The sequence below is a fragment of the Oenanthe melanoleuca genome, chromosome 1A, assembly GCF_029582105.1.
Source record: "Oenanthe melanoleuca isolate GR-GAL-2019-014 chromosome 1A, OMel1.0, whole genome shotgun sequence".
Classification (NCBI taxonomy): domain Eukaryota; kingdom Metazoa; phylum Chordata; class Aves; order Passeriformes; family Muscicapidae; genus Oenanthe; species Oenanthe melanoleuca.
Window position 1 is genome coordinate 41,970,222 of NC_079334.1, and position 14,672 is coordinate 41,984,893.

At 36.2% G+C, this 14,672-nt stretch overlaps 1 protein-coding gene across 3 annotated transcripts in view; it reads right to left on the reverse strand.

The window, feature by feature from the left end:
* Positions 1-14,672, reverse strand: part of TMEM117 (transmembrane protein 117) — a 172,525-nt gene that overhangs the window by 54,483 nt on the left and 103,370 nt on the right. For all 3 annotated transcript variants that reach the window (XM_056481878.1, XM_056481877.1, XM_056481875.1), the window contains one exon: positions 9,536-9,633. In XM_056481878.1, the coding sequence (XP_056337853.1) occupies positions 9,536-9,633 (98 nt within the window). The remainder of the gene's footprint in view (positions 1-9,535; positions 9,634-14,672) is intronic.

Sequence of the window (14,672 nt, forward strand, 5' to 3'; positions counted from 1 at the left end):
ACAGCATGGGCAAAGAATGGATTAGATTAGTTTGTCCCCTTGGTAGAGGAGCCCTGGGGAAAAAGACTTGCAGCTGTTGATGGACAAGAAGCCTAACATGACCTGGCAATGGGCACTTGCAGCCCAGAAAGCCAAACATGCCCTGAGCTTCAGCAAAAGCAGCACGGGCAGCAGGGCAAGGGAGGGGATTCTGCCCCTCCACTCCACTCTCATGAGACCCACCTGTAGTGCTGCACCCAGCTCTGGGGCCCCAAAAGAAGGACATGGACTTGTTGGGGGGAGTTCAAATGAAGAACACAAAGGTGATCAGAGGGCTGGAGCACCTCTCCTGTGAAGGCAGGCTGAGAGAGGTTGGGTTGTTCAAAACAGGGAAGAGAGGGCTCCAGGAGACTTATTGCAGCCTTCCAGAACCTAAAGGGTGCTATAAGAGAGGTAGAGAGGGCTTTCCACAAGGGCATGTAGTGATAGGACAAGGAGGAATGGCTTTAAAGAGAAAGAGGGCAGGTTTAGATTAAATATAGGGAAGAAATTCTTTCCTGTGAGAGTGGTGAGGCACTGGAAAAGGTTGCCCAGAGCAGTTGTGGATGCCCCATCCCTGGGAATGTTCCAGGCCAGTTTGAGGGGCTTTGAGAACCCTGGTGTAGTGAAAGGCACTGGCAGAGGGGTTGGAAAGAGAATTTGTGATCTTTATATTCCCTTCAAACCTATGCCATTCTATGATTCTATGAGAAGGATGAGTCAGAAGTTAAGCCCAGTACATCAGCAAATTCTAAGGCACAAATTTAAACATACCATTAGGGAGAAATACAATTTTAATGAAATACTCCAGCATTCCAGGAAGGCAAATAATTTCATTTTACTCTAATCATCACATTTATTTTAGAAAACTCTATTGATTTTTGGAATCCAGCCATGGCAAAGTCTATGAGCTCTGGCTGTGAGCATGAGCAGCTGCAACACTTGCTTTCTGATCTCCATTGAACTTTGTGGGCTTTCAGAGTTCACATCTTGCACAAAACCACTGGCTGATGCTGCAGCTTCTCTATGTACCAGGTCTTTGGTGTGATGGATTCTTTACAGCTTTCCCAAAGAAATGAGTTTCAGTTCAACTGGCCATGTTTTGTGCTATGATTTTGCCAGGCTTCTGCACACTGAAGCAAGGATGCAAGACTGAATGTCTACACTGGTAATCTGAAATGCTTCCAGTTGCAAGAATAATACTCCACAAGGTGCATGATGATGTAATTGCAATACATAGAACTTCTATCTTGGGATGGCTATCTCAAATATCTGACTATAAATTTTTATTTTTATTTTTATTTTTATTTTTATTTTTATTTTTATTTTTATTTTTATTTTTATTTATTTTAATTTTTATTTTTATTTGTATTTTTTATTTCTATTTTATATATGTATTTATCTTTTGGCACTTTTTTTCTGCCTATATAATCACATAATGCATATTACCTGACAGCTACACTCATCCTGATTTTGAGTGGACCTAGAATGAGGCCTAGGTTAGCTGCAAATGCTAAAGATAGAAAAAAAATTCTAGTAACAAACAAAGGAAGAAAAGTAAAACACTCAAACTGAAAGAGGGCAATAATAAAGCAAAAATGACATCACTGATTCTGCTCCCATGGAAAATTTTCCAGGGCCTGTGTGGGGGAGGAGGGGTCTCCTGTTTACAAGAATTCTGCAGAACTAGAGAGAAGGTTCCATAAAAGGACTTGCTCCAACTGTGGTTGAACTAAGAACTGCAGCTACCCATTCAGAGAAAATATTTTTTTTTTAATTTCCCAAGGAAATTTTTCAACAAAGAATTAGAGCTTTTCAGTTTTTGGCATAAAATGTGATTTTGTGGAAGCATTGCCATTTGGGAGTACTGTTATTACTGAAACATTGAAGACACTGCATTTTAAGAAGTTTTAAAGCCATACATTGGATGAAATATTTTTAGTAATTGTTCATGATATACCTCTTTCTCAGTAATAGAGATGGAATAAAATGTACTTTATAAAGAGGTGAACATGGATTGCTATATCCATTCAATTATGAAGGCTATACTTAGGAATCCAGCAATTATGCAGGAATAAAAATGGTTTTTTTTTTAACAGGCTATCATCCTCTGAATTGCAAGTATCTACCAAATATAACTCAAGAAGCTTAAACAAGCTGAAGAGCTGAAAACATATGGTAAAAAATACATACGTACTACAGTGGTTCAGACAATTTAAATCCAAATTAAAGGTGAAATTTTCATCTGTGGGCTCAGTCCAAAACCCCATTGTAGCTAATGGATGATGCTTTTCTCTCTTCAGTATAATTACCTTTCAGCCAGATTGGTATCTTTTTTTAAACCCCACGAATGTTTCCACCCTAGAACTCACCAGGGGGATGGTGTGAGTGCAGGGCTGCTGGGGGCAAGTGTGTGGCTGTGTGTGGATGCAGATGAGCACGTGTGTTCTACTTCATGTCAGAGAAAAGCTGCCACACTATACTCCTCTGCCAACCCTTCTCTCATTCATGCAAATACAAATAAGAAGCAACATATGTTTTCTGTTTGATTTGTAAGATTCTCCTTCAGAAAAAAATAGGATGAGACCACTTTATGTAACTTGAATGAGACAAATAAAGGACTTAATCTTCAAGCTAAAGTGATCTCACAATTTTAGTTTGTTGCTTGGGTTTTAAAGTGGGTTTTTTTTTTTAATCTCAGACCTCCCTAAACTTAATTATATCTCCCTCAAATGCTTTGCCTTGAGAAGAAAAGTGAGATGAAGAGTAATTTGTCTCACTATTCTTCCTATCATGACTAGGGTGTGGGAAAATGCATAGCACAGCCTTTCCAAATAGAGACTGGCAGAGGCAAGCTACAGATGTCTTCCTTGATAGTTGAGACAGATGGGAGACTTCCACCTGCATGCCCTCCCACATGCACACCTTCCCTCTGCTCATACATAAATAATGTCAGGCAAGCATCCTCCCCTCATGCAGTGCATTAGTGGTCTGTGCAGAACGCGCTCCCTGCGGCCACATGGGAGGCCTGGGGAGTGGCTGCAGTCCTTAGGATGCTCCCAGAAAAGCCAGGGAAAGGTTGAGACAGACCACAATGTTAGAACAACAAATGTAATGTTGGAAGCCACCCTCCCCCCAGCTGACCCAGGGCCCCACGTCATCCTTACCCTTTCCCCCTGGTTTCTGCAAACTCTGCAGCCCTTTGGGCTACTGCTGTGCTGGAGGAAGGGAGAAGGGAAGGAGAAGGGCAGACATGTCCTGCTGGGCACTGAGGAACACTTCCAGCTGGAAGCAGTACCTGCTGAGGAGAACCCTGCACTGCTGACACAGTGGTTTCCATGCACTCAGGAGTGGGGGCAGCTGAGAACAAGGTCCAAAAATGTATCTGACTCATGTGGTTGCCAAGCTTCAACCATTCTGATTGATGAGTTTTGACCACCTTTACTTTTCCATACTAGAACTGTAAAAGCACTTTATTATTCAAGGGGAAAAGTTTTCCTCAGGACCTGAATCAGAGAATTTGTAGAGGACCAAACACAGATTTGAAGAAAAACTTTCCGGCAAATATTTTTGATAATACAGTATTTTTGTATTTATTTGATGTTGTTAAATATTCAAAATAATACATAATTAAAACTAAAAATAGGCAGAAACCTTAAACAACTCTCATTTACATGAAAAAAAGTTCAGCACTCTGTATCATGCCTAATTATTTTCAATATTTCTTCATGCAAACAAATTGCCATTTCACAGCATAGCTTACCAATAATACCCAGAAATTAAATAAATGATCACAAAAATATTTTAGTCATTTCTTGAAAAATTATAATCATACATCTTGGTGGCCAGACTACATGTAGCAATTACTATTCATGGACAGTTTTATCCTGACAGAATACATTTAACAATGCCAGATCAGATTAGTAGCCAGATCACTCAATATAAATCATCTATGGAGGACCTTAGAGAATATTTGGAATTGAGACAAAAAGGAAATAATTAGGAACTTATGTATTGTCTTGCTTATCCAAACTGATATTATTTACTTGGGTTATAGTATAAGATTTACTGTAAGCAATAATATTGGAAGATATTTTTATGTTCTTTTATACTATTTTATGCCATTTACCAGGAAATCTGCCTTACCTTTTAGATGATTGCAGGTTTCTGTTCAGTAGTCAGTATCTTATCCCAAGATAAATTACTTAAATATGAAAGAATTTATAGATAAACTTAAAAACCTCCAAACTAGGGAGAGAATACTGTATGTGTCTCTAAATGCACACATTTTATATAAACAATTATTTCACTGTTTCATGTAGTTTTATTTGTGGGAATGTATACCAAAAACTTTTACTCAAACTTAATCAAAGGTTTGTTTTGTTTCAGTTAGTACACAACTTAAATTGATCAAGATATAATGTGTATTTAGTTTTTCTCAATGTAGCCTATAGTGAGAAGAATTATTTTAGAAGTTGTCTTTTGAACATTCATATATGTGAAAAGAATGTAAATTTCTAGTATATACTTATCATCCTGATTGTGAAAACATAGAATATGGAAATAAAATGTATCAAACCAAATGTTCAAACAGCTGCATAATAGAAAATATCTTATAGAAACAGCTTTTATTTCTTTGTAGATGTGGCTATCTATCTCATAAGGAAGCTTTCTCTGCTTCAGAGTACAAACTATTTTCCAGTTAAAAATACTAACCTAAGGTATGTTTGACACTATCCAGTGTAAACATATGTATATAAATTAGAACTCTGTAGCAATTCTGCACAATTACTTTGAATAAAAACTTCTAAACCTATATGACTAGGTTGATTCACTAAAGAAAAATACTGTGATTCCTAGCATACATCTCTGAGCATGTGTAGTTGTATTTTTTATTAAAGAGAGCTAGTGGGAGCTTATGGAAATGCATACTAATAGAGGAATATTTAGTTTGTGAAATCAAACAGCAAACATAGAGAATAAAAAATTTACAATTATCTGTATTGCTTTATTTCTTTTCCATGTTGGTATCTGTTCTGCATTATTTCAGACTAGAATCCTGTGTCAAAGAACAATTGTCTTTATTTCACCAATCATTGTGTACACATACAATGAATGTCTAGCCAGGGACACCACAGAAATGCATTTCAGCCTGGAAATTGCATAATCAAAGGTTCAGCTTGTATATATTGCTCTGTCACCCTGTCTGCAATCAAGATTCAGCTGCACAATCCACTGTTATCTCTACAATCCCCCATTTTGATAAGCTACCTTGAATATCAATTTTCTGTTACCTGGTTACACAGACCTCAGCAGCTCTTTTCCTCTATTCCCATAAACTGGTTTCTATTTGATGGTGTTCTGTTTTTTCCCTATGCCTAAAAGTTCACATTCTTTATGCCTGGCTCACTATAAACCCTCCATACCCTATTAGGAAAAATCTGAGGACAATTAACATTGGAGCAGTTTGTCAAAAGAGAGTATTCAGGTGCTGCCTCTATTGAGCACTGTGCACACAGCCAAGAGATGCCCTTATGATTTTATTCCAGCTACTCCGCCCAGCTCTCCACAGGATATGGCAGGTCACTGCAGGAGACACTGCAAGGAGGAGACAGTGATTTCAGGCACAAAGCAGGCAGAGGTAACCCCAGGCCTTGGTGGCAGAAAGCTGAATGTTAACATGGGCAATGACTGCTCAGCCTGAGCACATCCTGGGGCACTGGTGTGGGCTGCCCCCACAACATCACCTGTCTGTACTGCTGGGCAGAGCTCACTCCTCTGCAGGTGTGTAGGGGACACCTTTAGTGCAGGCTGGACTTTTTAAATGTTTGCAGGAAAATAAAAAAAAGAAAATATTTGCCAAACAGTCTTCTCAAATTCTACTTCTGCCCCTGCTTCATCTAATATAAAACATCAAAATTAAGTACGGTTCTATATTGTCTTCTTTATTTATTTTACTACTAGCTACAGCTGTTGACTTGTTATCGGACTTGTCCAAGATCTTTATTTGACTTTATTCAATGAACTTTTCTTTTTGCTTCTTTCAAATTCCCAATCCTCTTGTGTCATATATAATTTGTCTCTCCTAAATCAGCCACGTTATCAACATATCAATAAAAATCAGCCTGTTTCAAGCCATGCTTATAATTTTGCAATACTGATGGGGATGACAGAGCACTGGAGACAGTGTTCTCTAGAGAGACTCATCTGATTGCAGGTAGTGCAGATATTTAACTCCTTGTGTACATCTTTCTTTTGTGAGCCACATACATGTCTGCACATCTTAGTAATTCCATCAGGGTTCAAGATGATTCATTGCTACCTAGAAGTCCTCTTGACAACACACTTTCTTAAAACATGAGAAAGTGTGTTTGTATTTGCATTGTATCACTTAGCAGTATAACAGAGTTACACAAAGCTGCCTCAGAATGATGGAATCAGCCATGAGCAGAGCTGAGAATTACCAAAATGGAGAACTTTTTTATGAAAAAAAATACCACCTCTGACTTCAATGGAAGTTAAAGGCACTTCAAAGTAATCCTTAGTGATGGACTACACAAAGGCAGAGAGCAAGTGATCATTCTTTAGCAAGATGAGCTGTTAGTGGAAGACTTATATTGTGAAGAAATTCACAAGACAGCCAGAATCCTTAGGAGCAGCCAACAAGCAGTTGGTGACAATGTTTCCAGAGAATGATTTAAAACAGGAGAAGATAAGATAAATCAAAACCTTTGTGAATTAGTTGCATTGGAGAGCTGAAAACATTTCCAAATGAGAAACAAAGCAGACACATAATGAACATAAGATAATCCAGTGGATGGTGTCTTTACCACCTTTACAATCCCTCTATCTTTGGTACATTTACCAAAGGAGTTTAGAAGTTTTCTAATTTTGAAAAGTAAACCCAAAAATAAAAAAGACTTTCACAGAAAAAAAAAAAGTCTAGTTAGTATCTAAGGTTTTCATTTCATCAACCACTTTAGACTATGTATCACATAGTCTATATATATATATATCTATACTGGGAATAATTAAAATACAATGCATAGTACTGCACTAGCTCTACTAAACAGGTGTGCTACTAGAAGACGTCCTGAATAAATGGATTTTGACCTCCCACTATCTGTGCAGGACACACTGTTGAGGATGCTTCATTTAGGACATTTCAGAAATGAGACGATACACATCACATTGCATAAGCAACAATAAAGTAAATACAAACACCCCATGTTACCATGCAGAACATTAGCACTCCTTTATTTTTCCTACCTAGTGGAGAAAAAAAAAAAATACTTTTACTGGTGTCTAACTTGCACTGAATAAATAATGTCTACAGAATATAGACTGTCATCCAGGGCTATTTTATTTCACTGCCTAAAGCTAAAAATAAAAGTGTTTATGTCACCCTTTAGGTTTTGACCATACCCTTTAGTATGAGACTCTTACATGAAAACTCTTTTGTTTTCGCTTATCTCCACATTGAACTTTTGGTAGGATTTGTTAGTGTGAATATTATCTGAAATAAAATACAGATTTTTAACATTTCAGAGTGGAAGAAAATCACGATAATATTTAAGTAATTTACATACTATTTTATTGGTCTTCCTGTCTGGCATATAAATTTGAAAACTATCATGTCACCTTGCTTTTAATCCTTTTTTCCCATTTTCTCAGTCTTTTAATATAATTAAGCTTTTTCTTAAATCTTAACTAATCCCCTTTTCAGTCTTTCAGACAAAGCTGTTCTTCAGACAAGGGTGAAAAAAATCAATGATGTTTTAGACTGAGCTTTTTGCACAGATGACACTATAATCATTGGTAGCCCACTTGGCATCTGTCTGTGAATTTTTTTGATATATCTGCTTTACCTTTTTGCCCATCCCTGCATGCTGAGACAGAATCTTCCTCTGCACATTCTGCAATGATGACAAGGAGCTGCTTGAATCCCCCCACCCCCATCCATACCTCAAGTATTCAGTCACATCATTTTTTTCACCTAGTCTTCTAAGATCCCTCTTCCATGTATTTTTCAAATTATTAACTTAGTCTTTAAATTCTGCCACATCACTAATATTTTTGATGTATTTAAATAATGAATAGCACTTCAAACATTAAACAACATAATTCCTCAGCCTTATCAATGTAGCAGAAAATTATTATTTTATTCATAACTTTCATTGCAAATTGCTGAGATGATTTCTAAATGTTAGCACACTTAGTCTTACTAGTTTTCTTAATTGCATTCAGTGAAGAACTTTATCAAAACCCTTGGGAAAGTCCAAATAAATTATATCAAGCATTTCTCCCTCATCCATTACTTTGATGACATGTGCAAAGATTTCTAACAGATCAGAGAAGGTTTTCTTTCAACAAAGATTCCCCAGCTTCCTGCAGCAGAAATTAATCTAAAACTCTGCTCATAATTCTATTATTAATACATAATGATATATGATATATAATAATGTAATATATTCAATAAATTTATCTAAAACTGAACTACTACTTACAGGCCAGTAGGATAATACTAGTTTGCTGGAAAAAAAGGCAGAAAAAGCAAAACAATTTCCAAATTTTAATATTCCATTTTTCAATAGGCAATTAAGTGCTAATAAAACTTGCATCAGCTCAACCCCTTCAGTTCCTTATAAGCTTTGTGTGTAGCCAATCAGCCATCTGATGCCAGTTCCTTTTCAAATTTCTCTTATTTTTTCCTTTATTTCCTCAACTTAATATAATAGCTCATTTTAAAGTGCAAGATACTTCATTGCATTTTCTGTAGGAAACTCCATACAAATAAATCTTTCAACTTCTCTGTAAGAGGTTTTTTGAAATCTTTTCTTTTAAAAACAGCAGGTCTAATGATATTTTCATAAGTTTTTCTGGTTCTGATATAATTGAAAAAATCTTTGCTTTTTCTTAAATCTTCACCTGTAAGGTCTTCAGACTGCTTCTTAGAATATATATTGCATCTTCCATTTTTCCTGACATAATTTGTGTTCTGTTTCAATAGTTATATTCGTCTGGAATCTATCTGGAAGAGGCTACATTTGAGGTGAAATAAACTCTTAACCCTCACAACTTTTTGCATTTATTTTTAATATTTTTCTTAATCATCTGAGACCGATGTGACATTTTAAATCCTATTCATGAGGTAATTCAAAGAATTACTATAATTAATTTCATGGCCACAAAGGGAAATTCAAATTTCTACTTTATTACACTGGGACACCCAAATAGTATTACATATAACAAAAATCTTGCAACTCAATTTTAAAGTGTCAGAACAGAAAAAAAGAAACTGTATAAATCAATTTAAATTTTTTTTTTTACCTCAACTATTTTGATTGGGAATTCCTCACTCATGTACCATTTCTGCAATGTTTAATTTTTTGTTAGACCAGATTTCCCTTTCTTTTTCAACCATATCTCTTTCTGCCACAGATGGTCATAGAAGATAAGTTTTTCAATGTTCTATAAAAAGTTTGTTTACAGTAATTTGTTTTTACTGTTTTCCTACCAGAATAAAATGATCCTAATGTTTCCTTTCTTCCAGAAAGCTCTGGCAGACTTTCCCCAGTCTGGGTAGGGTTTGTCCTGAAGCATCATATCTGTGACCTATAGGGAAAGAAGAAACAGCAGAGAGATACACTGGTGTTACATAAGGCAGTACTAGCAAGGACTTTAGGAACATTTCTTTTTTACACCTGCATCACTTCTGATAATGATAAGAGACAGCAGATTAACAGTATGTCCAGTGTTATTTGCAATCAAGATAACAAAGATTGGATTACATATTCTGCCTCTAGAAGTGCATGCAACTCCTTGAGAAAAAACAAAACCTGTAAAGATCCAAAGATAGGAAGAGGAACCAGTGTAAAGGCTACAGCAAACTGCAGGGTGTGAGATACATTCCCCTGTGGCTGTGGAGCTTTCTGGCCCAATCTGGGAGAGGGGAACCACTTCCCTGAGAGCAGCATCAGCAAAATTTCCACTCCTGGAATCAGAACTGCAGCTAGGGAGTGGAAACCTGTGAATTAAGCACTATATAACATTTATAATGTCCTCTCTGTTCCTGCTATCAGTATAAAAGCACCCTTGGGACAGGCAGCAGAAAAAAAAAACCTTAAAACTTGCAAAAAATTTTAAAAGTATGAAATATTTATTCTCATTTTCATAATTCCTATCTAAAGAGACCATCTGTTTCTCTGTCCAGAGACTCATATGCATGCAGTACTTCTGGGTGGTACATGAAAGTATAAAAATTACTTTCAGCTCAGTGAGGGAGGTGAATACCCCTCAGGCACCTCCTTCTTTGGGAAACTGTGTTTTCATATCCATTTACTTCAAATTAACTGTACTGAAAAGCACCAAAATTACATCACAATAAACTCACAAATTCTGTTGTGCAAAAGGTCCATTTGTAAAGATTTAAGAAATAATTAGTCAGATAAAGGAAATGGGGGTGACCACCTGCTTCAAAATGCAGATAAGTAAACCAAATTCTATCTCACTGTTATCAGAACAGAGTGGGAAATTACTATGTGTTTTGATCAAAATGAAAATAAATCTTAAGGTTTCAGAAGGAAATAACTTCAAACTGAAGACCAAATTTCACAGATGTTTTAAAATTCGGTTTATCATCCAGAGTGTAAGCTACCACTTTCAATCAATGGCATTAAGAGTGCTTATCAAAAAGAACACGTGGCCAATGACTAAATTAGAAATGGACTCAACTGCTAAATTTTAGCTTTAAGTTCATTTGGGGCTAAAACTGTTCAAGGTATTAGCCTGGGCTGGGTCCAGAGGATAATGACTATGTTAATAAATAGAAATACACATTGTAAAATTCATCATTCCATTAAACCAAACTTTAACAAAGAACAGATCATATCCATCACATCACCACCTTTATTAACTCTTTTATGTGGGCAAATCTTTTCTCTCATCAGCAAGCTATAATATGTTTTATAAGATCCCAATTATATAAATAAATATTTTAATAAATATTTAATTCTGAACAAGACTTCTGTAAACATTTAATTCACTACTTTACTAACACTTTTTTTTTTTCTTTTAGGAAGAATCTACATAGTAAGGAATATTTGAAATGAAGAACAGATATTTCAAGAGGCTTTATTCAAGTTTCAAAATAGTTTCTCCAGATGCTTTCTGGGAATTATTATATTTGGGAGAAGGATGCAATTTGCAGCTCTATGACCAGTTTCAAGAGGAGCATGTTTCATAAGAATGACATTCGAGATGGAGATATTTTCTGAGGAAAATGGCAAGATGAGTCAGGAAATGTTCTTTCTGATATCAAATAGTTGGTCTTTCATCTCCCAACTTCGGCATTTATTTAAAGTCATATCACCAGATCAATGTCAGGTCAGTTGCAGCTAAATTGGCTGAAGCAGAGACAGTCATTAAAGGGATGCATTCCATAAAGAGAAATCCAATTACCTTCTGCATTAGAGAAATCAAATTCATTTTCTGATTTGGTCAAGGACAGTCACAGTAGAAAACAGCTCACAGAAGAAAAGCACTCAACACTGTCATACAGCAGACAAGTTTTAGATATATACCAAACACCCACTGTTTTTAGAAAAAGGAAAAAATATATAAATTTTAATTTAATTTGCAGAACTTTGTGTAAAGAAATGTGTGTGTTTTTCTTTCTCTATTCCTATTTCACAAGGTAATTGCTGGACAGCATACATTTATCTCTGCTTTACTGGACTATGTTTGAAAACATTGCTGATACATGGGAATTTAAAAAAATTAAACATTTTAGGAAATGTCTGCCTGCACCTTTCATAATCAAGATAAAACAGGGAAAGCCACTTACAGTGTAATTAAGTAATGTATTTTTTCTTGAACTACGAGATGCAATATACTTTAATCAATAATTACATTGCTTCAGTTCAAAAAGGAATGGCCCCTACATACAGACAGTGTATACACTTTCATTTTATTTAGTGTCTCATGAGAGAAACAGTTACTCTGTATAAAATTGCCAAAGCAAAGCTGTATCACACATACTGCCTGACTTTATAAGTTACACAAATGCAACAAAAAACTCCATTCCCATTAATAATTAGTCTGTCAGACATATTATGGAATCTTAGTTTTCATTTTGCCATATAAATTATGACTTTATCAACTATTCATATTAGTCACTTTATATTAATTATGATTAATTATGATATATTCATAATAGATTAAAATATATATTGCTGTCATTAATAGCAAAATGTTATGATTACCATTTTTCTGTTACAGAAAAATAAAATTGTTTTCCTTTTGATATGATCCTTTTGATGTTTGATACAATCATCAAACCACAGAAAGGCTTGGGTTGGAAGGGACCTTAGAGATCCTCTAGTTCCAGCCCCACCTGCCATGGGCAGGAACACTTTGCACTAGACCAGGTTGTTCAGAGCCCCATTCACCCTGGCTTATGACAGATACAACTATACAATCTATAATACAATAATTTGAAAAATGATGTTGTATCACATAGAAGAAAGAATCTGGGATTCAAAGTCATTCAGAGCAGTAACTTAATTGGACAAGAAGTGCAGAAAACAAAATCATAAAAAAACCATAAAAAACTATAAGTTAATAGCATGTAAAACTTCCCTTAAAAATTAAAAAAAAAAATTAAAAAACTAAAATTAAAAAAGAGCTTATACTTTGGTCATGCCTAGAAAGTATCATTGAAATACTTCACTAGCAGGAACTATGCTATCATCTTCAGAGCACAAAGAGATAACCCACAGAAAACTGATGTGGCACAGGCTGCTGGCCAAGATGTTTTCATCTGACAAATTGCATTTTACAAATGTGGAAACATAAAACTACAGTTGTTTTAACAGTAGCACTTCTTCTATAAGCAGCTGCAGAAACTGTTTCTTACTAGACAAATGGACTCTGGGCTTTAGGACACAATATATTCTGTGCTGCAATATTTATGAGGTGAAGACAAGCCCTTAACAGAGCATTTTCCTTGCTTTATTCATACTTTATTCAATCTAAGATCCACAAGAAAAGCCTGAAGAGACCAACTAAATGGTGAAATATGAAATATTTTTGTATTATTTTACAATAATATAGTGAGTAGCAAAAAGTCTAATGGACAGTTGGACTCCAACAGTAAAGAAGCTGTTTGTGTGCAACCACTCAGCCAGAAGGATGTGGGATCATGGTGTTATTGTTAGAAAACAGTGCCCTGAATAACTGCATTTGCCAAAATATATCTACCACTGTCAAGTACATGACTCAAGTATTAGAAGCTTTAATAATAAGATTCTTTGCAAGTAGCACTATATCAATGTCACCTGACACTCAGCCTTTAAATGGTGCATAACTTGCATATTTCCCTCACCCCAAACTCTAAACAAGAAATATTTTCAGTCCTGCAACTGGGGCATTTCATTGATAAGAGTGAGTATCATAAACTCTAAAATCTTTCAGGAATTGTAAGGATGCCCTAGTGACAGGACAGGCCAGAGGAGAGGACAGTTTCCCATAGCAAGACCATGAACATTGCATTCCTCATCAAAAGAATCCATCAACAGTTTTGCAAAGACTGAAGATTACCTGTGTGTTTCTGAAAAGTATGTGAGTTTTTTTTCTAGAAAAAACAGGGGCTAAATCAGGTTAAAGTAATTATGTTTTCTGAAGTCAGAGTGTGAAGTCAATGAGAGCTAATGCACACTGCTGAGGGGATAAACTCCCCTTGCTTTGCTGTTATGTGCTTTTAGGTAAGAGCTATATATAGGTGTCCCACTAACTGCACATCAATTCTTTATCATATCTCAGTCTTTAAGTACTATACTACATCACCAAGTGATTATACACCAAGCTAGGGAAACATTTAGTAGTCAGTCATTAAAAGTTTTCATCCAACACTTTTCTATTCTTTGAGATATGCAAAAAGCTGTGGAGCTGTTCACTTGATGTAAAAAAGTAACCTGTAGGGAAAATGTTTTATTCTTTTTAATTTAATTTAATTTAATTTAATTTAATTTAATTTATTCTTTCTAATTTGGATTTCTGGGAGAAAATGGTCTTCTGTGGATGGTGACCAATCTGATACTCTTCTATGATAGCATGGGTCAATGAGGGGAGGATAGATGATGTTATCTTTCTCAACTCCAGCAAGGCTTTTGACTGTTTCCCATAACAACATCATGGATCAGCTTAGAAATTGTGGGTCAGATGAATGGACAGTGAGGTGGATCAAGAACTGGCTGAATGGCAGAACCTAGAGGGTTGTGATCAGCTGAGTAGGATCCAGTTGGAAGCCTGTAGTCAGTGGTGTTCCCCAGGGATCAATACTGGGACCAGTCTTAACTTTTTATCAGCAATGTGGGATAGAATGTACCCTCAGCAAGTTTGCAGATGGTGAGGAAATGTGTGGGGTGGTTGAAGGCTCTGCTGCCATTCAGTGGGACATTGATAGGCTGGAGAGTTGGGCAGAAAGAAACCTAGTGAGGTTCAGAGAAAACAAATGGGGATCCTGCACCTGGGGAGGAATGACCCCAAGTGCTGGCACAGGCTGGAGCTACCTCCTGCAAGTGGCTCTGTGAAGGACCTGGGGAACCTGGAGGGTGAGAGCTGTCCATGAGCCAGCAGTGTCCTTGTGCCAGGAG